Source organism: Polypterus senegalus, chromosome 15 (assembly GCF_016835505.1).
Source record: "Polypterus senegalus isolate Bchr_013 chromosome 15, ASM1683550v1, whole genome shotgun sequence".
Taxonomy (NCBI): Eukaryota; Metazoa; Chordata; class Cladistia; order Polypteriformes; family Polypteridae; genus Polypterus; species Polypterus senegalus.
In genome coordinates this window covers 67,007,839-67,033,452 of record NC_053168.1, presented here as the reverse complement: position 1 = coordinate 67,033,452, position 25,614 = coordinate 67,007,839, and the positions used below count along the sequence as shown (strand labels likewise).

Genomic DNA, 25,614 nt, shown 5'->3' with positions numbered 1-25,614 from the left:
CATGTACTTTATACTGGCGGCTAAGAAAAAAAATTAATCTCATGTTATTATGCAGAATGGAGAGAAAAACATTTATGACATAACATCATCACTATAGCACTACAAAGTACGTGGGGTAAGCAACTTGTAAAAAAAATCTTTTTTGGGTGGCGTATTCCTTTAAGACCTCTCTATGCATGTTGTATTTCTTTATATCCCCTCTTTATTTGTATAAGTTTGGTCTCCCTGATTTTATTCTGGGTTGACGAAGTCTTAAGTGTAACCCCTATTTATAACAACATGTAAGCCACATGCTATGTTAAGGACTGAGTGTAAACAACACTTCTGAAAATAAAGGGTCAACATACTGGCTTTTTGCCATCTTCACTTTCGTTGTCTATAGCAGGCACTCGATCAAACAAGGCAAACAAATGAGCAGCAGAGACTGTGGCCTTGGCATAGCTGGGGGCAAAAGAATTCGCCTCTCCCAAGGCAAGGGCACCAAACACCACAGCAGAAAACACCCTGCAGAGTGGAGGGAAGAAGAAGACATATTTTGAATTAGAGTATAATTAATGCATCAATCTAGCTGGCAACAAGTCCAAAATTAAAAATATATCAAATGTTCACCTTTACATTGTCATATCATTTTGTTACTTCAGAGAATATCTATAATAAAGAAGTGTAATGTTTTATGACTGTATGAAGAAGGGGTTTAGGAAGTGAACATTTGCTTTTATGGTGTTCTTGGTGAAATGGATACATTCAGGTTCAGCGCACTGTTTTAGAGTTAAAGCCAGTGCCTTAAAACTGGTATGTGCAGTCAAAAGATGCTGTAAAAGGACAGGCGTTATAAGTTAATCATTAACTTGACTAAACAAGAACCAATAAACCTTTGACCACAGCTATTGTTGCCACAAGGTTAGCAAACAGCAACCGCAGTCAGGTTCAGAAAGTGTGGCTTCTTTTTTCCACATTATCAGTCAGATGGTTCAGCCATTAAAGGCTGTCACATTGAGAAATGATAGACAGTCCCTATAAAGATTTGTGACAACTGCATGCCACCTGTGTTAGAACATAATGACACAAATCTGAGGCCAATGACACCTACATGGGCCAAACAGTCTAATCTCTTCAGCAATACATTTATAGAAAAATATGTTTATTGTTTTATTGGCTACATTTCTGAACACTGGACTTTTCATCTTCAGTGTGGCTCTACTGGTTTGTCATTCTAAACAAGCTCTTAATCAATGGCTAATGCCTGCACTTCTGTGGACTAAATGCTTAATAAGGCTTATTTTACAATTTTTCTAATTCATCCTTTGAAGTGTCCGTATTTACAAAAATAAACATAGACCAAGCACAATTCTGACCATAGAAAAAGCCTAAAGAAGGTTTTAAACTTATACAGTGGTACCTCTGGTCACGACCATAATTCATTCCAAAACTCTAGACGCAACACAATTTGGTCACGACCCGAATGTGATTTCCCCATAAGATTGTATGTAAATATGATTAATCCGTTCCAGAATGTAAGAACTGTATGAAAATAGTTAATTATACCATAGAATGCATAGATGTGATAGTCTTACACTCCAGTACATTGCGGTGAATGCTGGGAACAGAAAGTCTAGTGCCATTACAGAGACCTTTTGCTGGCATGAGGTTCCTGAGAAGCATGATGACTGAACCAATTTTATTTCAGAGTTTATGCGGAGGCATACCAGTGGGAGCAAGACTGTTAAGAAATTCTTTGGAGAATGCAAGTTGATCTGCAGGATCATCTGTGACGATGGAGTCAACGCTGGTGAAAGTTACTTCGTCGTTAGCGCTAAGTTTCAGCACCTGTTCATTAAGGTGTAGTGAGTCTTCGTTGGTGACGCTTAATATAGCTCGCGTACTGAGTTGTTCCAGAGTGACAGTTGAGAAGTTGATGTCGCCATATAATTGCCTCGAGAGCAATGTTGGAAGTCTGCGATGGGTGAGAGTTGGCGGGTGGGGCCTTGTCGTGCGTTCCCATTGACGTGGGAGGAGGGTTAGAGTGGGCGTTCGTGGCTCTTTTGTGCGTTACCCATGGGTGGGGTTCTGTTAGAGTTGGTGGGTGGCGCTCTGTGAGTTGGCGGTCGTGGCTCTCTGTCTTGCAAGCGGTGAAAAGTCAACGTGGCTCAGAGGTGCATATGGACTTTTGCACAGATGAAAGTGACTGAGGCTGTGTTTGGTGAGTTGTTGCGTGCAGGCACATGAGCAGGCAGTGCACATGCCTCGAGAGCGACGCTGGACGCGGGAGGATGGTTACAGTTGGCGTGCGTGGCTCTGTCATGTGTATCCCATGACGCGGTAGGAGGGTTAGAGTTGGTGAGCGGGGCTCTGTGAGTTGGTGGGTGTGGCTCTCTGTCTTTCTTGCGCTCACTGTTTTGCGTTCCCTTAGTGAATTATATATATAGATTTTACAATATTTCTAATTCATCCTTTGAAGTGTCCTTATTTACAAAAATAAACATAGACCAAGCAAAATTCTGACCATAGAAAAAGCCTAAAGAAGGTTTTAAACTTATACAGTGGTACCTCAGGTCATGACTGTAATTCATTCCAAAACTCTGGACGCAACACGATTTGGTCACGACCCGAATGTGATTTCCCCGTAAGATTGTATGTAAATATGATTAATCCGTTCCAGACTGTAAAACTGTATGAAAATATTTTTTTTAAGATTTTTAAGCACAAAAATAGTTAATTATGCCATAGAATGCACAGTGTAATAGTAAACTAAATGAAAAAACATTGAACAACAGAGCAAATTAACATTGCAAGAGTTCGCGCTAGTCCCTTATGAACTTTTCATATAAGACCCTTACTAAATGCTCGCTGTAAACACTTTTTTTTAAGAATTTTAAGTACAGGGTTAAAATTAAAGTTTGAAAAATCATTGGCACGTATGAACCGGAAGGGAAACTGGCCGCCAGTGTTTTTTTTCGCCACCAGAGCGTATGGTCGTGAACAGATGTGAACGTTTGACAAAATGTTTGATCATAACCCGATTTGTACGTGTTTGGAAACGTTTGTGACCAGAGGTTCTACCGTATTCATAAAATATGCGTAAAAAGAGTGAGCAGAGTCCCTCTGATATGGGGAGGGCTGATCAGTGTGGAAGCAGAGGGAACATGATGCAGCTCAGCTGGGTCAATGTCTGAATCTACAGTCTCTCTGAATAGAACTGCTAATACAACAACCCTCTCATTAGTAGGGCAAAGCTAGTCAGTTTAATGATGGCCTAATCACAGCTCACATTCCGCATAACTAGGTGAACAATCCAGCACTGTAATTTCTTCTTCACTGCTTTTGATCAGTTGAGCTGATCAAAAAAATGACATCAATATACACGTTTGGCTACCACAAACCATGAAGCAGTGTAGGACATTTCCAAACCTTCCTGCTTAAAACCCAAAAAGCCCTTCCTTCACGGTCTGTACACACAAAGAGGTTTTTAGCCTTCTTCAGGTCATCTTAGGACAATTGTGTACAGTGTGAGAGGTGTGACACTGCAGCCAAACTTCCTGTCATCATTAAGCGTTGTGGCTTTCCTGGAGTTGTTTTATTATCTTTTTTGGGTTATTATATACTATATAGATTTCTTGGTGCTTATTTATTTTAACATTGTGGTATATTCTGTTTTTCTGGATTGTTGTGGCCATTTTGTAACAATTTTATGCCAGTTGCTGGTTATGTGACAATGTGAGTTCTCTTGTCCCATCTATAAAAGTTGCATTGGGCCCTTCTCAAAAACAAACCTTATTTTGTAGTATTAGTGAGGGACTGCTGTCATTGAGTTAGTTCACTTAAAAGGATCAAAAATACAATGCATCTCCACATGCAAAATTTTACACTAAAGCACAAATAGCCACCTTTGCAAAATTGTTAGGACAGAATAAAACATACACTGCTGAATAATTTCAAATCAAAGAGTTATGACAATGAGAACACTAATGTATTAATTAATATTAATATTAATAACAAAATTAATATCAATTAGAAAGAAACAGCACCCAATATACCTGCACTGTGAAGAAAAAAATGGAAAAAAATACTTACAAGTAAACATCTCCAAAATTCATTAAACCTTTTGTAACCAGGAAGGCTCCAAATCGAAAGGCGCCTGCATAGGCAAAGTATATAATGGCCTGGGAAAAAGAGAATGTTATCCCATATATGTGAGCCTTTTTCTCAGCATTTCTGGAAAAAAAGGAAAAAAAAATTAATGAAGAGGAACTTTACACCTGTTTTTTAAATAATAGCAAAATCATGTTTATTACACAATATCATAAATGCAATTTTTGCAAGAGAACTAAAGACACAAAACAGGATTATAGAGTTAAAGGAATACTCTACCCAAAGATGATATTTTTAATATGTTACTTATCCCATGTATTTTGTAGCGGTGACCGGAAAAAAAAAAATCATGAAAAATTCTTGAACTTTATGACATAACAGAACTCAGTGGTGGACAGTGCTGCACAATGGCCAACAATGTGAAAATTGTCCGTGGAAAAAAGAAAAACACCTCTAATCCTAATGTTCAATATCTACTCACTTGTTCAAAACAGGAAAAAAAACCATTTTTTGTTTTACTAAAATTGTGTTGCTTCTGGAATTATCAGTGTATACATAAAGAGGAAACCCCAAACCTCAAGGGAGAGACTTTTTGAACTGAAGATCTGCCTCTTCCACTCTTTAGTAGTAATAGGTTTAAAGAATGCCACTGTAATCTGTGACGTTTATTTCAAATCCATTATTTTAGCTTAAAAACCACACAAATAAGCAGACATAGTGACCCTGACAGAAAGATGGACAGTTAAAACAGGTGGAAGACAACTCAGGCAGGCTAGTTGCCCTAGTTGGTCATTATATAGTCTTGGACCACTTTCTGAAGAAGCCATGAGTGATTAGAACATTGAAGGGCGTTAATTGAGCACATTACAGAAATAGCAGACAGCTCAAGTGACAGTTGACCATATATGGCAAAGTTGATAAATAATCTATGAAAATGCACATATTTGAGTATTTATACTGACAAGGATCCATCACAAAGCCAAATGCCATCCAATGCTGGCCCCACCCTGATGGACCGGACATGTATAGCTGTCAAGCATTCTCCACTGAAGAACAGGATGGCGACTGTACATTCCATTTGACTTTTCTCTGGCCTGGATATGTATGTATAAATACAGTATGTATGCTGCATTCTGATTTGGGGGTGGAAGCTACATTTTGAAGAAAGTTGAATACATATCTGTCTTTTTGTACCGTATTGTTCTTGTCTGATTATTTCCTCTATACTTATGTAGTGAGAAGTCAAGCAAAATGACACCTTTTATCGGCTAACTGAAAAGATTACAATATGCAAGCTTTCGAGGCAACTCAGGCTCCTTCTTCAGGCAAGATGTAATACATATTGTAATCTTTTTAGTTAGCCAATAAATGGTGTCATTTTGCTTGACTTCTCACTACATTCATAATGGCTAACACGGTACAACACCCCAGTACTCTATACTTATAAAAGAGATGGGTATAAGGCTCGTGTTTGTCCTGCATGCAAGAAAAAACATAATCTCAGGGAACAAGCGCCCTGCTGGATACACTCATTCACTGTTCAAGAATCCTGTCTTCAGTTCACATCCACAGTATTATGGGAGTGTGCCTTTCCTGTTTATCTTTTACAGAAGTATTAATAAAACTTAAGCGAAAAACGCACCTATTTTATGCATTCTGAGAATGCAAATGGAAAACTGACATGTGGATACTGCAGCATGAGTTACGTAAGAGTTTTTTTTTTATTTTTTTGTGGATGTTTTTCACATTGTTTGCTGTTGTCCAGAGTTGGTCATCATTGAGTTCATTCATTAGGACAATCTAGATGAGGTTTGCCAGTCATATCCACTTAATTAACTTAAATAACCTCGCGCCAAACTACAACAGTGACCTTCTCCATCACTACCTGCCCACTCACTAAGGTCCCCTGACTCTGGCAAACTTGTTGTGCCCCACACTAATCTACACTCCATGGGTGACAGGGCCTTCAGCTGTATAGCGCCCAGACTCTGGAATGACCTACCGAAATTAATCAGGTCAGCTGACTCCATGAATTCTTTTAAAAAACAACTCAGAACTCATCTGTTCAGGAAGGCTTTTAGCTCTACTTGACTTCATTACCATTCTCTCAGTTGACCTCTCTGTCAAGATGCTAATGTAACCTGTATGTGTGTGCTAGACCATCAATTATGTTGTCTATTAGGCTTTCTCTGAATTTACTGACTTAATCTTCTTTATTTATTTATTTGGTTTGTACAAAGCTATATACTGTATACCTTGCCGTTGTTTCTTATATTCTGTAATTGCCTTGAGCATGGGAAAGGCGCTATATAAATAAAATGTATTATTATTATTATTAATTGTTCCAAAATAACATCAAGTCTCATTTTGAAAGTCCCTAAAGTCCTACTGTCTACACACTGCTTGATAATTTATTCCATGTGTCTATGGTTCTCTCTGTAAAGAAATCTTCTTAATGTTTGTGCATAATTTAACCTGTGTCCCAATGTTCTTGATACAGTACACTCATTTTAAAGCAAGTAGTCTTGATCCAACAAAATAATTCCCTCCATACTTGTAAACTCTTCAATCATGTCTCCTCTTTTCCTCTTAATCTCTTCTAATCTGTACTCATTTTGCATCCCCTTTAGCCCTGAAATCAGCCTAGCCACTCTTCTCTGGACTTTTTGCAGTGCTGCTAAGTCCTTTTTGTAATCCATAGACTAAAACTGCACACAGTACTCCAGATGAGGTCAAACAAATTTGTTACAAAGCTTGAACATAACCTCCTTAGACTTGTACTCTACATATCGTGCTACAGTATATAACCTAACATTTTGGTAGCCTTCTTAATGGCTTCTGGACGCTGGCTGGCAGTTGACAATGTCAAGTCCACTACGACTCCTAAATTCTTCTCATAAATCGTACTTTCAATTTTCAGATCTCCCACTGTGTATTCAAGCCAGACATTTTCACTTCCTATGTGTACTACTTTGTGTTTACTTACATTAAATTTCATATGCACAAATCAGCCAAAGCCTGTATGCTGTCTAAGTCCCTCTGTAATGATTTAATGGATTCTAGATTATCTGCCAATCCACCTAGCATGCTATCATCTGGAAATTTAACCAGCTATGTGCCACACCCTGAACTCCCACTTCTTTCAGTCTGAAGCCCAGCCTCTCATGTGACACCTTATCAAATGCTAATACAATATAACGTCTTCATTGTGTTTAAGGTTAAAGTCCCTTTCAAGTGGAATGCATTTTAATTTGTTTCAGAAATAAGTCATTATCTTCAGTAGAACACATCTTAGAATGCAAATATGCTACAGTAGAACTGGTAAGGAATAAAAAACAACAAAACAGTACATTTCATACTGAAATCAAAAGGGAATTTTTCTGTGAATATAAAGGAAAACATCTGTTTTTATAATACTCACCTAAATGGGACAATCAAATTTTCGGCATATATTTTCTCAAATGTTCTTTCCCTGGTCAAAGAAACAACTGTTCGAATATTCTCCACAGCTTCGGTGGCTATCTAGAGAATGAAAAGTAAGCAAACTAAGGTAAACCACTGTGATAAATACAGAAGATCTTAGAGTTTACTCAAACACAGCTGTTTTCATGTTACCTAATATAATATGGTCAGTTCTTTTACTGAAGCTACTTAATACCACATATACTAAGACCCACATCCACACTGACTCGGATGATGTCTGTCAGCTTATCTTTAAGATTTAAGATGAAAACCCACGGTGGCAAGAGAAACCCTGGCATGAAGACAGTGAGAATATGTCGTCTCCACAACAAAATAAACTAGATAGGGGTTTGATCTGAGCCCTCTGCAGCTAAACGACAGTAGTGCTGTTCATATGGCCACATATCAATCTTCCAATAAGATGATTAAGTATCCAGCATAACAGCTAGGAAAGGGAGACTTTATTATACAAGAGGGAAAATTGTTTGCAGCAGCAAACTAAAAAACATAAGGCAATGTTACACAGACACACAAACTCAAGATATGTACAAAGAATAGTTGCCTTTAACAATAAGCAACAACAACAATTCAGAATTCATTAATATGCATATAAGTAACAGAATTCAAAGTTCTTAAATCTGTTGCTCTTTTTCCTCAGGAACCTAAATTTGCAACCTGATGTCAACATCTGAAATTTAGGAAAACAACTATGGCTACCGTCTGACAGAATTGAGTTGGCCTTCTTTCTAATCTGTTGTAATACAACTCAGAGACAGAGGTCTGCTGTAAACCAGCAATTTTACTGCTAATTTTACAACGTTGTTAAGATTGCTTATATTCATAACACAAAAGTTGCTAATAGTGAAGCAAAGGCAATTACAGTTTGTTTGTCCTTCTCCACTTTAAGCCCATCTGGGAGTACACCAAACACAGCAGTTAGTGGATTAGGAAGGATTGTGACACCGAGGTTGTCTGATAGACATTTAAAATTTTTTGTCCAGAATGATGTTAATTTGGTACAGGCCCAAAACATGTGGCCCAGTGAGGCTGGAGCTCGATTGCAACATTTGTAGGTTGGATCTTGACCTGGAAACATTTTGGACAATTTTAAATGAGACAGATGTGCTCAATAGAAGATTTTAAGTTGAATAACTGAATGTTCTGCACATATGGAGTGAATTTTGTGTGTGGCTGCCTTCCACTCCATTTTTGAAATGTTGAATAAGAGATCTTTTTCCCACTGTATTATGGGATCTTTGAAAGGAAGGGACTTTAAAATGGTTTTACATATTATACAAATGCTGTTTGAGTCTTCAAGACTGATCAGTATTTCTTTTGGAATAGAAATTGGTGGGTGGTGAGGAAAATTGGCCAGATTTTGTTTAGCAATTTCTAATTTGGAGATCTGGAGATTGTGTTGATGGGAAGCTAAATTTGGAGTGTAGTTGTTTGTAGGATGCAAATACATTATTTATATACAAATCACTAAATGATTTAATCCCATATGTTTTCCAAATATCAAAAACTGTGTAAGTCTGTGTAAGAGGGTGGAAAAAGGTGGTTATCATGCAGAGGTGCCACAGATAAAATATTCTCTAACATGAAGTTCTTCCTACATTTTTCCATATTCTGAGTGAATGAAGGATAAATGGGTTGTTAGTATATTGGCGATACCTTGAGTTTACTGGTGTACAAAGCAAGGAATATAAATAAGTGCTGCAGGAGTTCATTGCAGACCAAGCTAATGTGTATTCATCTATTTGTATCAATGTCCAGGTTTTTATTGCTTGTATGTTTGCCGCCCCGTAATAAAATTGATAGTTAAGTAGAGCCATGCCACCTTCTGATTTGTAGGTTCTCTCTTTGGATGTGTGGATATTTCAAATTCTGAATAAATGAAGTTATGATTGAAGCTAATTTCTTAAAAAATGATTTGTTAATGTACATGGGGATGTTTTGAAAGAGAAACAGAAGCTTAGGGAGGATATTCATCTTGATAGTGTTAATTCTGCATGCTAAAGTAAGATGAATGTTAGACCATCTATGCATGTCTTGTTTAAGTTTTTCGAAGCAGACAGCAAAATTTTGTTGAAAAATCGTTTACTATTAAAGACAGCTCAACACCATCTGCGAAGTGAAATTGATCTAGTATGGAGCCACAAGGTGTCAGGCCAAAAAACAAAAAACAAAAATCTGCATGAATTATTAAACCATTTGAACAAATTACACACTTTGTTCAAACAGATTATTTTTATTTCCTTAAAAAGCATATGTCTATTGGGTGCATTTTATTTCGCAAGCTGTCTTGTTTAGGAGTGTCTTGGTTTTTTCTTGATTCCAAAGAAAATTTTTTTCTTTCATTATTTACTGTAAACACTTGTACAGATCCCCAACTCCTCACCCCGAGTGATGACACAAGGGAGGCGGCAAAAAAGAAAAAAGCCTTTTAGTGGCTATTTAAAAAAAACTCACAGAAATTCAGAGAAGGCGAGTCTCTATACACTGCCATTGAAAAGATCAAGAGCTACTTGATGATACCTGAGATGGACAGTGATGTAAATCCCCTTGAGTGCTAGAAAACAAAAGAAGTACACTTCCCCAAATTAGGAAAATTTGCAAAAAAGTACCTGTTTATTCCTGCTTCAAGCAGCCCTTCTGGAGGTGGGGGGCTTTCAGCACTGGAGGAAATGTTGTAACATGCAGCCATGTTGCTCTGAAGCCATGATGATGAGTTTACGCAGTAGAATTTTACATTTTTTTTTATTTTTTCTGATATCTTTGTGCAATATTAGGCAGAACGTGAAGTTAGTAATTTGTTTAAAAATGGTACAGGTTTGGGTTTGTTTTGTATCTTTGTGCAAAATATGACAGAACTTGTTTACAAATTCTATTTTTTTTTTTCCTATACAGTGTTAGACAGAACTTTGGATTTTTAGACAATAGTACAGTATATTAGTTTTTGTTCTTGTTTATATGCTGCAACGTTCACCTTACAGCAGACCAGTTTATGTTTATCCACACTGTAATGTTCATATTTCAATTTTTTTGTTGGTCTTAGTGTATTTTTTGTGTGAATTCTGTAGGCGACTTTGAAATGGTTTACTCATACTTGCACTGTTTGATCTCAGTAATACTTTGACAGGTGATTTTAATGTTTTGGTGTTATTCTACTTCATTTTAAGTATATACAGTAAATAAGATCTGTTTTCCTTTCATTAATCTCATTAGTAAGCTACAATTAATATCTTATTATCAAGATCAAGCTCGATCAGTAATATTTTTACAAACACATTTTTAAAGGATGCAAAATATTGTCTAATTATTGTTAAGTCCCAGAAAATATCAAGATACAATTTTTTGCCAAATATTGCACACCCTGATCCACCTGTCATTGCTATTTCATAAATATCAAAATGTCAAGCAAAATCTGAATGCCCAGAAACTGACTTTAGACTGTTACAGACTTCGTCATAGGGAGAAGCCTATTGATGTACAAAATTTCTGCATGAGTAGTCTGTCAGTTACATAATTTATTTAAATACCCACACTGGGAGGCACACATTCAAAAAATATATAGGTTAAGATAGTGTGGTATATGGCCGGCCATTCATCCGGGCCAATACCCCCAGGCCGCCAGATGGAGCCCTCCCTGCAGCATGGAGGTGCCCCGAATGCCAGCAGGGAATCCTGGACAATAGAGACTTTATCCACAGTCCTGCTGATTATTTTCCCTACAGCCCGGAAGTACGTCCCAGTCACATGGACAGAAAAAATGACGTACTTCCGGGTTGAAGAAAAGGAGTTTTTACCTGACCCGGAAATGCTGGGTAATCACATGGACTGAGGGATCAGAAGCACTTCCAGGTCAAGGACTATAAAAGACTGTGGGAGATCCCAGACGGGCCGAGCTGAGTTGGGAGGAAAGGAACAACACGTCTGGGAGAGGAGGATTGGTTATTGTTATTGTTTATGGTATTGTGGAGTGGCGGGTGCTTTGTGCACTTGATTATAATAATAAATTTAATTATTGGACTTTTAACTGGTGTCTGGCATCTGATCCAAGGGTTCAAGGGGACGACAGCACCCCTATCTGTCACAATAGTTAACAGCTTGTTTGCCATACCAGAGCACTTGCTGGATGATCAACAAAACGAAATGAACAGCCACAAACACAAATGCACCACAATGATCTGTAAAGGTTATAGTGGACAGAGGCATTTAGCAACCCCTTTATCAATCGGTATCTGTGTCACCTCCATGCTCTTGAGACCTTCTTGCAGCGGCACATATGGATGTGCCATCCTGGAGGAGCTGGGCTACATGTGCAACCTGAATTAACTGCATGTATTTCCTCATGCTACCAGTAGTGACAAGCACCGTAAAAAAACACAAAACTAGAGAAGAATCAGTCAGGAATGATAAGAAGAGAGCGCAATTGTCTATGGCCAGCACCTGCAATACCATTCCCATTTTGGAATTTGTCTTGCTGTTGCCTCTCCAGTGCACCTGTTGTCACTTTATTTGCACTTTGATTGATTCACAATCGCTTCTGCTTCCTAATTGGACAGATTGATATCCCTGAAGCTTAACTGACTTGGTATTATACTGTGATGATTAAGTGTTATACTTTTTTTGAGCAGTGCATTTTGAAGGGCTAAGATTCAACCCATGCTGTGTGAAAATGTCTTGATGTTGTCACAATACACTCAACAGTGCGATGGACTGATGTCCTGTCTTGGGCTGTTTCCCACCTTGCACCCAGTGCTGCCATAATAGGCTCTGGCCCCTGAAATTCTGAATTGGATTAAACAGTTTTGAAAATCTTATGCTTAGTTACGTTATACTCCGCAATGCTTTTTGGTCATTTTTATGCCAAATATGTATTACAACTATTGTGAAAATATATTTACAGAAAATATGCACGAGTCTTCAAAATTCACCCTAATCTAGGATCTGCCTTCTTAACACAGTCTAATATAGGTGTCTAATATATGTGAATTTCCCCTTGGGATTAATAAAGTATCTATCTATCTATCTATCTATCTATCTATCTATCTATCTATCTATCTATCTATCTATCTATCTATCTATCTATCTATCTATCTATCTATCTATCTATCAGAGTAAATTCAAAATACTGCAGCATATATCATATGCTATAACATAGCACTGTATGTGTAAAGTTCTGAAGTAACTACTTAAGTTTATATATGTTTTAGAAATTATTTTAAGTAATAAGTAATAGTATGTGTGGCAGTCTCTCAAGAGCCCTGATCAAAGCCTCCATTGACTCAGTGAAGATCACAGCATCGTCGGCAAAGTCAAGATCAGTGAATCTTTCTTCACCAACAGATGCCCCAGAGCCACTGAACCCCATGACCTTGCCCAACACCCAGTCCATGCAAGCATTGAAGAGAGTAGGAGGAAAAACACACCCCAGAATCAACTGGGAAAAACTCAGAGGTTCTGCCTCCACTCTGTACAGCACACATAGTACCAGTGTACAGGACGGCCATGATATTCAGCAACTTTGGGGGAATCCCACTAAATCTCAGGATGTCCCACAGTGTAGCTTGATCAACTGAGTCGAACACTTTATGAAAAACGAGAAAAGCTGCAAAGAAACTCTAATCTGCCAATATTCTTAGGTTAACAGGTAATTTTAAAAGAGTATGAGAGTGGGTATAAGTGAGGATCCTGCAATAGGCTAATGCCCTGATTAAGTTTTTTCTCTATCCCCCACAACCTTGAATTGGTTAAAGTGGATCTAAGAAAGTTATAAAATATAATGGTTTACACGTAGTAATTTACTTTCTATAGCAACCTACCTTTCCAGCCTTTTCTAACTCCTTTTTGTCTTTCTCAGCATGTCCAGTAAGCATTTTCATTTGGATCAAACCTGCGACAGCCAGCACTGGTACAATTCCCAAGATCAACAAAGTAAGTTGCCAGCCATATATAAAAGAAATGATCAATGCAGTTCCAAGGTTAGCAATATTTTGGGCAATAGTCGCCAATCTTGCCCCACTTGCCTGCAAATAAAAATAAACAAATAATAATAGACTCTGCATACTTGCTTTGTGTACATGCATGTCTGAGGGTTGTCCAATACTTTTGGACTGCATATGGGAATTTTGCACCCATCAATGTGAACTTAAGATATGAATACATACACCTTGGACTTGAGCAGCATCAGTTGCAAGTCGAGTTGTCAGCGCACCAGTGTTGTTCTTGTGATCATCAAACCAAGAGAGATCCTATAGTGGTAATCAAAGTAAAACAAAGTAAATTACAAAATCAATGACATCATCTTCGCATTCCACCAGATTATACTTAGTCTTTTGTGATGTTTAAGCCATGTACTTGTAGCACCTAATAGTTTCTCACATTCTTTCTTTAAAACTACCAGTAGAATCCCTGAAGCCTATGAAAAAAGTTGTAATCTCAAGCCACCTTAAATTCCTTTGCTTTACTATCGTAGAATAAAAACATATATTTGATTTGAGTCTGTAACAGCTGGTGTAAATTTATGGCACTTTTTTTTTTAATTCTCTTTTATTCTCTTAGTCTTGTTCACGCTTCCCCCAGTCTGACACTGCTGTTTTCAAATAAAGACGTGCTATAACAGAGGTGAACTCAGATGAGGATGAGGGTTCTACATCGGAGAAAGAGAACAGAAACCCTCCCCGCAAGAAACGTCAAGTCACACATAAGAACAATGCAGCTGCACCAAGCATAAAGGCGAAAGATGGCACCGTTTGGATACAGCAACAGGTTGGGTGTCATCTTGCCAGTGAATCTGCTACAAAACAAAAGACACTAATGGAGAGGTGCGAAGGAATTTAAGGTGGCCCAGGATTACGACTTTTTTCATAGGCTACATGGATTCTAGTGTTAAACAACATAATTTTATTAAGTCTAAAGTAATACATTTAACTGCAGAATACTCTATTTAATACAGTGTGCTGGTTCCACCAGGGAAAGGAGGATATATATACTGTATATATATATATCTCTATGTCCAAATGCATTCTTTTTTTTATATTCTTTACTTTGTGAGGCCCCTTTAAAGTTGTTCATGGCAGGAAAGCTCTAATAATTAAACTTTGTGAAAAATGCTTATTAAAATATGTAATTGCCATCCTCCACATTTCCATAAGGTGCAATACACAAGCAAATGTGTTTGTTAATTCATAAAAATCACTCTCAGATAAAAGTAAATGTGCCAAAAATCATTGATCTGATGATCAGGTGAAGCGATCCCTGATACTGCAGGACAATTTATCAAAAATAAAATGCACAAAAACTTTTAATTTTTAATGGCTCAAAACAGATCTAACAATATGTATGATCGAGTACATTCTGACATAATTTAACAGTATAAGTTGCATATTCTTCTTCAAGATGCTTTAATAATTGATACAGTTTTAAAAAGTGGTTGCCAACATCTAAGCCCTTATGAAACTAGACAGGAGTTCCTAGGTGAGTGAGTAAAAACACAAAATGCTACCAACCTGTCGAAGCATTGCCTTAAAGGCCCGTAATCGCAGTCTCATAGTGAGAACTTCTCCAGCCTTCCCAAAGCAGTATCCCTAACAAACAAGATCAAAAAGCATTAAGCAGAATGTGCCACACCTCCAAAGGTCTCATAACTTCATTAAATAATTTTAAATGATAACTAGAAAACATGTACAATCTGGCAAAAATATGGTTGTCAACTGAACTGTGCAATTCCTTTGAGGAAAGGTAGTGAGAAGTCAAGCAAAATGACACCTTTTATTGGCTAACTAAAAAGATTACAATATGCAAGCTTTCGAGCAACTCAGGCCCCTTCTTCAAGCACTACATTCATAATGGCTAACACTGTGCAACACCCTAGTACTACTTTGAGGAAATGATAAGTCTTGAAGCATAGATTTCTCTATCTGCCTTGTATAGCTAAGTGTTTCAGTGTCAGGTGAAATTTTGACAGAGATGTGACTTTTCATCCTCTTGTTCATTACTTGGACAATTTGTTGTCATCACAAATTGTTATTTAAATGTTTCACTCGATAGCATTTGTCTGCTTCATAGTCAACAGGTTGCTCTATTACGGTATGTTTTAAAAGAAAGCTGCATCGACAGAGTTAATTGCATGCCTGTTCTCTTACACTTACTTACCTGAAAGAAAAATGTGAAGAATGAAATGCCACCTAAAGCCAGAAAGAGCAAGGAGAACATGTAACTTCTTTGCTGCATGATTTGTTTATCTGGCTCCGCAAAAACCTTTAGGGAAAAGGAAATGAACACCTTTCAGTACTTTGCTGGTAGTTGGTACACATATTTCACAAAGCAATATATGATCAGCCATGAAGGTTCAATCACTGATATTCAAGAAAATACATGCTTCTTATTGCTATCATTACAAATCTTCAGATTTTGTCAATTAACCAACTTATTTAGGCCTTAGTATCTTTAAAGTTTCTTTTCCTTATAATGGCCAGACCATTCACTTAAAACATACTACAGTTTATGCACAAAAGTATTCTACACCACACTTCAACAGTTTACTGTCACACTGCAATACACAGGAATCTGACTAGTTTATAAATCAGTGTAGTGAGATGGCTTCCAATTTTCTTTTTAATAATAGATTTTACGCTTTTAAGCTTTGTATCATGAAGTTCATGACTATCATTGCCATGTTCACTGTAAATTGACTTTTCTTCTCTGCTAATCCCCTTTATCTGATCAGTATTTCGACAATGTATTGCCAGTGGTTCAATGGCAATCGCAAACAGCAGCGGTGACAAAGGGCATCCTTGTCTTGTGCCACGTTCTAGTTTAAAGTAGTCTGAGCAAATGTTATTGATGCAAACTGAAGCTTCTGGGTTAGTATACAGTAATTTAATCCATGCACAAATGTTCGGGCCAAACCCAAACTTCTCCAATGTAGTAAAAAGGTATTTCCATTCAATCATGTCGAATGCTTTTTCTGCATCCAATGATAATAATATTTCTGGGGTGTTTGATTTAGTTGGTGAGTATATTACATTAAACAGGCGTCGAAGATTTGAAGATAAGTGTCGGCCCCTAATAAATCCAGTTTGGTCTTGTGATATTACCGAGGGGAGCACTTTCTCCATCCTTCTGGCTATGATTTTAGAGAGTATTTTAACGTCATTATTCAGAAGTGAAATTGGTCTGTATGATGCACATTGTAATAAGTCCTTATTTTGTTTTGGAAAGACAGTGATTAATGCTTGGCGAAAGGTTTGTGGAAGAAATTGGTTATCTCTGGCTTCTGTAAATGTTGTTAATAGGAGAGGAGCTAGCTGAGCGGAGAATTTCTTGTAAAACTCTGCAGGGTAGCCGTCAGGGCCTGCTGTTTTTCCACCTTGGAGTGACTTTATAGCATCCAGTAATTCTGATAATGCCAGAGGTGGCCAGAGGAGAAAAAATTGACTTTTTCTAATGTGATGTGTTGAATGTTGGTTGGACTTTCAAGTATGGATTTCACTGTACTAAGTACTCATGACAATATTACTACTACTACTATTACAATGCCCCTTCTATGAAGTGAAAAAAAATCAGTGCTGGAGAATATCACCTACTACTGTTTACTTTCTACATTCTGTCCATTCATTCTCAAATGCTGTCTTTTAGTTTGCCTACAAGTGTTTTAAAATCTGTTTGTGTACATATATGTTAAAAAATGAAGCTTTCTATGGAGATGCCACACATGTCGTTTGCAGTAGTTGGTGTAGACCAGGGGTCCCCAACTCCAGTCCTGGAGGGCCCCAGTGGCTGCAGGTTTTCATTCTAACCCTTTTCTTAATTAGCGACCTGTTTCTGCACCTAATTAACTTCTTTTGAATTCATTTTAATTGACTTGCTCTTGAAGATTTAGACCCTTAATTGTTTCTTTTTCCTTAATTAGCAGCCAAACAATAATGAGATACAAAATGAACTAAAACATGACCAGCAAACTGTGACCATCATACAATATCTGAAAATAAAGAAAGGCGAAGATCTCAGGAATGTTGATTTTCTCAGGTCCCCAAAGCATTTTTAACAGTGCTCTTAGAAAAGAGAAAACCAACAATTTCAGAAATGTCTCCTATTACACAATGAGAGCAGCAACAAGCATTGAAATTAAAGAACAGGTTTAATTAACAACAAGAATCAGAGCCTAATTAAGCAACTGGTTGGAGTGATTTTGGTTGGAGTTTGAGGCCCTGACTTAGTTGGTCTTCTGTTGGCTCACTGACTTCACATTTAATTTCTGTTTGGGTGCCATTTAAGGTAAGAAGTGAAGCAATTCAGAGGAATGAATAAGACATTGAGGGGAATAAATCTTAAAAAAAAGTCAAAAGAAGTTAATTAGCAGCAAAAACAGGGCACTAATTAAGAAGAGGGTTAGAATGAAAACCTGAAGCCACTGGGGCCCTCTAGGACCGGAGTTGGGGGACCCCTGGTATAGACAATGTAATGACTTCACACAAGTTTTGTTTTTTATCTTTGGTGTGAAATGGAGAAACAAACTGGAAGCAAGTCACATGGATACATGATGAACAGAAACAGCAGACACAAGACACCAAAGCCCAACATTCATTGATAACTGCAAGCAGAAACTTCACCATTCATTCATTCATTCATATAGCTGAATTCTTGAAAATATGAGTTGCAAACCTCAATAACTCTAGAAAAGATAATAGCAAATGCTGGTTGGATGCCGCCATTCACAAGTGCACAGAAAGTTCCCACAGTCAGATAGGGCCATTCTGTCTTATTAAGTTTGAGAACTGTAAAAAAGGAGGCACGCTTAATGTTTTCATCCTATGGACAGAAATGAAAGAAAAAAACTGGTGAATAACAAGTGGACTTTTGGGAAATAAACACCGTTCATAGTTTCTACCTAGGATGACATATCAAACACTGAAGTAATTATAAACGTAGGGCCGAAAAAGCAAGATGCTTACAGATGAACGAGCTGCCTGCTCGTCAGCTTTCTCTTCAGGTGTCTCCACTTTTTCCACACTTTTCTGACTTGTTCCTCTTTGGAATAATGTGAGCTCATTTAGAGAGTTTGTTGATGGGCTCATCTCATCTGTTCCTTTTTCTTCCTGATACTCTTCTGAGCTTTCTTTGCTAAATGTCTGAAAAAAATGAAAAATATATCTAACTATGTACTTGTAAAATGTAACAGTACATAAAAAAAAGGAAAGATACTTAAAAAAAATTGTTCAGCTCAAAAATAACCATTGATTTTGATGCACTCGAGTGCTACTAATATTTCATCACCTTGGGAGACACATCTACATTATCTACATTTGATTTTGTTCTTTTTCATTTGTTATGGCAGAACACTGTCTTTTCCTTTAATTTCTGCACACATGACATCATCTGATCTGTCTTTATCCCAGTGTTCTTCATCCACTGAATCCAATATTCAGTTGTGAAGATGGTGTTACATAAGCCCTAAGATGTCTAAGATGCAAGCTCTGAGTAGGCAACTGCATTAAGGGTATCATTCTAATGTAGGATATTTGCCTGCTGAAGTGTTCAAAGGTTAAATGTAGGGTGAGATAAACTATTATTTTTGATTTCTTTATACTATATGAAGCCTGGAGTAATCTGGGAAGTCTTCATCCATCCATTTCCAAGTCTTTCATGAATGTCACTGGGAGGTTTTCTTTGGACTCGCCACTATGATGGTTGCCTTATTGCATGCTAATGTAATAGATACGAAGCAGTTAGAAAGGCATATGAATACGGGGTTTATCTGATAGGGCAGGGTTTAGAAGGTACAGGGTAAAACACTGCCACAGTGGGCTCCTTTACATTTTGTTCCCATTTTTTTTAAATTCTTACATTAATTGAACCATGGCATAAATTCACTGTAAGCATGGCTAGAAGGATTTTTTAAATTTAACCCATAGAGAATTTTCAGTTAGAGTTACTATACTGTCACTTTCTTTGTATTTGGTTAAATGCTCGCCATCCCTGATGCTGGTACTATTAACTGGTACTCTCAGACGTGGCTCTAATTTTGTCCTTGAGTTCTTATCTGTCTCCAACAGTCTTAGTCTTCTCTAACATTACTTGGCATAGACTTGTTGCACTAATAAATTGGAACGTACCTGCGTATTAACAAGGGAAAAGTAGACACCTTTTCGACTCATGAGCTCACTGTGACTGCCTTGCTCGATGATCACTCCATCTTGAAAGCCAGCGATTATATCCGCATTTTGAATGGTAGACAGACGATGTGCAACAACAATGGTAGTCCGACCCTGCCTTACCTGTCACATCCAAAGAAGACAGAATAAATTCATCACAAGTTATTTGCAGTCTGTCAGATAATCGGTGAGATATTTAAGATAAACAGAAGTGGTGGTAAACAAATCAAGATAAACTTAATAAGGAGAGTGCATTTTAAAGACAAAGAATATGCACTAAACATAATATGCCACTGCAAGACCCCATACAATGCCAATTTTAAATGTAATCATGTGTTTTAAGAAAGGTTCACTACAAGGGTACTATAAAAACTGGTTGCTGTAAAAATCCTTAAAATAGAAAATATTAATGTTTTACTGTAATGTAATTCTACGTAACATTTTTAAAGTACTAGAAGTCAGTGAGAAGTCACATGTGCTCACATTTATAATACAGACTGTGTAGTTATACCACACTGCCGGCTGGAACATCGTATAAAGGGATCATCTAATGTGGTCTGCCTAATTTTCTGTATGAAATGTCCTGACAGTGCACTCTATGTGGGAGAAACTGGACAAAACGGCCATGGACACTGTGAGAGGGACTTTAAAGTCACAGTGCGTATGGGCAACTTCAAAACACAGCAAGAGAGAAAAGAATGGGAAGTTAAACTCATGTTAAAATTTAACACATTACCACATGGTTTGAATAGAGACAAGAGTTTTATAGGCAGGTATGAGGGCTGTTTGCATCTCTTGGACTGACACAGATAACCTGACTACAGACCTACATTGTACTGAAAAACTCATCAGAAACTTCAAAGGACTTTGTTGGACAGTTATCTTATCCAAAGATCTTGCCTATTAGCCTGTAGAGGGCTATTTAATTTTTTACATTTAAGATGTCTCACTTAAAGGTTTTCCAATGTTGTTTCTTGCCCTAGTGTGTGGATATAAGCACAGGGAACTCTAGTTTCTCTACTACATCTTGCCTGAAGAAGGTGCCTGAGTTGCCTCGAAAGCTCGCATGTTGTCATCTTTTTAGTTAGCCAATAAATGGTGTCATTTTGCTTGACTTCTCACTGCATTCATAATAGCTAACAACACCCTAGTACTAGAAGTCAAATTTTATATGTTACCACTAAACTGAATTTTCTACAATGATTTCTTATTGTACATTTCTCTCTACGGCAGTGCAGCTGCATCTGGTCTTGCAGCCCTACAGTAATATACCAAAAAGGCACATCGGTATTAAGGTTGAGTTTCTAACTCTTAGATCCACTTTATGCTTGCCTGTAAAGAAAGTTAATATATACTTGAAAATGTAGGTAACTTTAAACTAGTAGTCTTCACTTAGCAGCCACTTCATTAGGTACACCTATCTAGTACTGGGTAGCAGGGGTGTAGCCAGGAATTAATTATGGGGAGATGAGAATACATGAATCATAATTCAGCCCATAATTAATCACATGGAATTGTTATAAAGTATATGGGATTCAAATCTAAACTCCTAGTCCAGTCTGTGCCTTTGCTAGGTAGGATGTTCTCTTGTCTCCAAAACTGCCTGCTTTTTCTATGTATAGATTCAAGAAAATGTTGAAAGCATTCCTTATGAATTTGAGTTTCTGCTTCCTCAGCATTACTCAATTCCTGCAGATGTGTTAGATCACATTTTTGGCCATTCTAATGTTTGGACAAACCATAAATAAAACTTTGGACCATATCTGCATGCTCTCTAAATATATTCATCTTCAGCCACACATTTAGCTGCAGATGGTTTTGTAAGAGCCAATCTTAGAACGTTAAAGTTTTGAGTTAAACTCATATTAATGTTTGCTTAATTTGAATAGAATATAAATTTCTTTCATAGTCATAACTTATGGTATAGTCTTTCCCCCCTATAAGTTAGCAAGAGATAGAACCTTCTTACTTTAATTGAGATACAGTGTGATAATAAGCTTAGTTGTGGTAAGAACAAGTCCTACTAAAGAGGGACTTAAAAGACCCATTTTTAAAGTTAGAAATGGGATAAGCATACAGTTTTCTGACCGTTTTGAAATGGTTCAGAAATGTTAAGTGAATAGTAACGATTTGAGATGTAACAAGATTAAGCCTAGAACTGAACTTTTCTTAACAGTAATTTTTCCTTTTCTTGCTATTTTAATTTTCTTTTTTGTGTGAACTGTTTTACTTTGAAACTTAAAACTAAACTTTTAAAAACAAAGATAATTTGTCTGTGGAATCATTTCTGCGTGTCAGGCTTTTGTTGAATCCCATTTTTTGAGTTGAAGCTGCAGAACTTTGGTAATTTTGGGAAAAAGCAGCTACAGGTTTAATTGTAAGCAGTCTTCTAGGTAGTGTGGGTACTTCGGGGGTATTAATCACCGGTTGTAATCTGAATAAGATGGGGATCTTTGCCCGTATTTATCAAGCATCTCAGATTAGGAAAATTGACCCAACTGGCTAAAAAAAAAATCCCAGAGTGATGCAACTTTAGTCCTACACTAAGGAGTAAATAGCATTTTATCAGAAAACTACTGCAAACTACACCAGGATTTAGGGGAGCTTGTGAGCTGTGTGGATGAGCATGCGTTTGGGAATCTCAAACAATATAACAGTATCAACACATAGATGGACAGGACACAAAATATATTGTAGTACCCTTAAGATGGTCAGAACAGGACGAGTGATATGACAGCGAAATGTCAGCCAGACAGGCTGAGCTTTGCTTTCCATGGACCCCTGGAGTATTTTTGATAAATCTTACAAGCCTGGGAAAGTTCAAGAAAGCAGATTGAGACTCCCGGGGCACTGGAAAAATAGAGCCTCACAGAAGAGAAGGAGAGATTGCTGATATAAACAGACAGGAGGTACTAATATGGACAATCATTGGGAACACTGTAATAGTGGAAACAACTTCAGAAACAGTGTAAGAATAGCTGTGGCTAGTTGCAGTAACTTATAACATCTTTCTTCTGTGGATCATTTACTGTTAAATAAACACACCTTAACTCTTATTCAATGTGAGTCTTTCCATCTTGGTGTTAGTTACAGTGTTATTCTTGATGTTGTTGTGAAGGGACTCGCGTAAAACTAGATTACTTCATGAGAGTGGTACTAATGAATGTAATCACCTTCTTTTGATGATGATGATGATGATTATTCTCTTTGTGGTGAAGCCTTAGCATTTGTATCAGTAAACTACAAAGCATCATCATGATTTCCAAGAAAACTAAAAATGCTTTCATGTGTGCAATTTTGTGGCTCAGGGTGTCAAAAAAATTGTGACATCCTTCACTTTCAATGGTGAACTTTTACTCCTTGCTGGGAGTGGCTGTAGGATGCACCATAACTACTTCTCATGTCCTACTCTGCGGTAAGACACATTCTAATGCTGGTCAGACTTTTAGTGTAAGAGTAATTCTGAGAAGCTTGAGAAATTTGGGAACTGACCTACCAAACTTCAATTAATATCAGAGACTTAACTTACTCTTATATAATACTGTGATTCTTAACATAAAAGAAATATACTGTAATGTCAAGGTGGCAGGTTTGTAATCTTCACATAAACAACTGCTCATTTTAATGCATTAAAGTGACACTACTTTTTACGTGAAAATGTTGACAGTTGATGAAAATGATAAAGAATAAAGAAAACACTGCATACTTGGGCACGGTGGCGCAGTGGTAGCGCTGCTGCCTCGCAGTTAGGAGACCCGGGTTCGCTTCCCGGGTCCTCCCTGCGTGGAGTTTGCATGTTCTCCCGTGTCTGCGTGGGTTTCCTCCGGGCGCTCCGGTTTCCTCCCACAATCCAAAGACATGCAGGTTAGGTGGATTGGCGATTCTAAATTGGCCCTAGTGTGTGCTTGGTGTGTGGGTGTGTGTGTCCTGTGGTGGGTTGGCACCCTGCCCAGGATTGGTTCCTGCCTTGTGCCCTGTGTTGGCTGGGATTGGCTCCAGCAGACCCCCGTGACCCTGTATTTGGATTCAGCGGGTTAGAAGATGGATGGATGGACTGCATACTTGTTTATAAAGGGTACTTACCAGGGGTTTTGAAAAAAAAATTCTTCCTTGGGATTTCATTATAAACTACTGATGTTTTAATATTCATCCTTTGACCCGTATCCCATATATATAAGCATGTATATCTTCAAATTCATTTGCATAACATAAATGCTAATTATCTGATTCCCAGTTTTTTTAATTTAAAAACACATCCAGTAGTAATCATAATAATTATATATAATCAATATAAATGACTAGCTCAATCTTCCACATATTATATTCATTTAATAAAATCGGTGACCATAATATCTGTGGCTACCATTCACAAATCTAAGCAAAACACTGTCTTCCCTGTGATGCTTGACATAGCAGTGATAGGTGCCAACTCGCTTAATCCGACATATGAATCATGTTGCTTCATGAAAAAGATAGATGGATGATCCATGCTTCACACTGTTATTTAAAAGCTGTGCTTTAGCAAGAGCTGGTTTTATATTCCTGAATAACCTGTGTCCATTATCTGACAAGCTGATTGAAGCAAGTTCTCCAACTATGGCTACAGTATATTAAGTACATGAACAGAGAAATATTTGTTTCTGGCAACCAACTAAGCAAGACTTTGTAGAAACTAGCCAACATCCACTTTGTCAAAAGCATGAAATAAACTAGCATTTTTGTTTGAAAATACTAATCTAAGATTGTTTATAATGAGCAAGCAGGATCTGTCCATAGTCAAATTACATTTTTAAAATGTCTGTAGTACAATATCACATCCTTGCCTTCCTTTATTATGTATTTCACTAGAAACTAAATGTGTGCTATTCATTCTGCTGATAGGCATGTTACTGAAAATGAGTGTGTGGTGTACGTAACAGCTAATGTTACCTTGTCAAGAGCTGCTTGCACAACTGCCTCACTCTCAGCATCCAGGGCAGAGGTAGCTTCATCAAGAAGGAGAATTTTGGGATTGCGAACCAAGGCCCGTGCAATAGCAATTCTTTGTTTTTGGCCTCCACTTAGTTGGGCCCCACGATCTCCAACCAATGTTTCAAATTTCTGAAACATTCCAAAACAAAAATGAAATTGTCAGATTTTCCCTTTCCAAACTATATTATGAATTTTAAAAGGAAAGAAGACAAACCACAGTACCTTTCTCACCAAAAAACTATAAACTTTATTTACTTTGATCATTTACTACAAAATATTTTGGATTCATTCCTAAATTTCTGTTATTTTTAGAGATCATCTTGTCTGCATACAGTATGTCACAGAAGGCTAAGTGATCCCAGGTACTCAAAGCTCAACTTGCCTTGAACAGAAGAACACACCTCTCCTGTGAGCAGTTGAGTGTTGTTATCTACAGCTCACTTGATAAGTACAGTTTTTAGCTTTTACCAGACATAAAAAGGAAAATTTACCCTGTGTGAATTTTAATGTGGATTGTTCTGGTTAATTCAACCTCTCAAAGTGCTTTTTCAATCTCTCAGTGCTCACACCCATGCAGTTTCCAAAACTTCCATCTCCTTACAAACCTCTTAGTAGCAATCTGAAAGTCACACTTTTCATGGACTCACCAAACCCATAGTTGGCATTCACTTGCCATTCTGTCTGGGCTGCTTCTTGCCTTTTGTCCTGTTCCTGGTTTTTATTGCTTGTGTGTTCTGACATAGCTGAACGCTCAGAGATGATTTATTTTGAGAACCTGAGGGTTTCACTTCTGCCTTTTGCAGATAATGTTGTACTTTTGTGCTCGACAGTGTAATTGTTTAACCCAAGGCTCCACCCCAATCTCTGTTTTCTTGTTTATTTTATTATTTATTGTTTTTAAGTATTTCTTGTTATTTTTCTACATTCATTT

The 25,614-nt window shown here is 37.4% G+C and overlaps 1 protein-coding gene across 3 annotated transcripts in view; it reads right to left on the bottom strand.

Annotated features, from left to right (window-relative positions):
- Positions 1-25,614, bottom strand: part of abcb4 (ATP-binding cassette, sub-family B (MDR/TAP), member 4) — a 125,671-nt gene that overhangs the window by 22,256 nt on the left and 77,801 nt on the right. For all 3 annotated transcript variants that reach the window (XM_039736604.1, XM_039736602.1, XM_039736603.1), the window contains exons 14-24: positions 24,642-24,812; positions 19,674-19,835; positions 18,513-18,689; positions 18,223-18,369; positions 15,712-15,816; positions 15,066-15,143; positions 13,725-13,808; positions 13,380-13,583; positions 7,511-7,611; positions 4,072-4,212; positions 348-504 (exon numbers count right to left, since the gene is read on the bottom strand). In XM_039736604.1, coding sequence (XP_039592538.1) covers positions 348-504; positions 4,072-4,212; positions 7,511-7,611; positions 13,380-13,583; positions 13,725-13,808; positions 15,066-15,143; positions 15,712-15,816; positions 18,223-18,369; positions 18,513-18,689; positions 19,674-19,835; positions 24,642-24,812 — 1,527 coding nt within the window. The remainder of the gene's footprint in view (positions 1-347; positions 505-4,071; positions 4,213-7,510; positions 7,612-13,379; positions 13,584-13,724; positions 13,809-15,065; positions 15,144-15,711; positions 15,817-18,222; positions 18,370-18,512; positions 18,690-19,673; positions 19,836-24,641; positions 24,813-25,614) is intronic.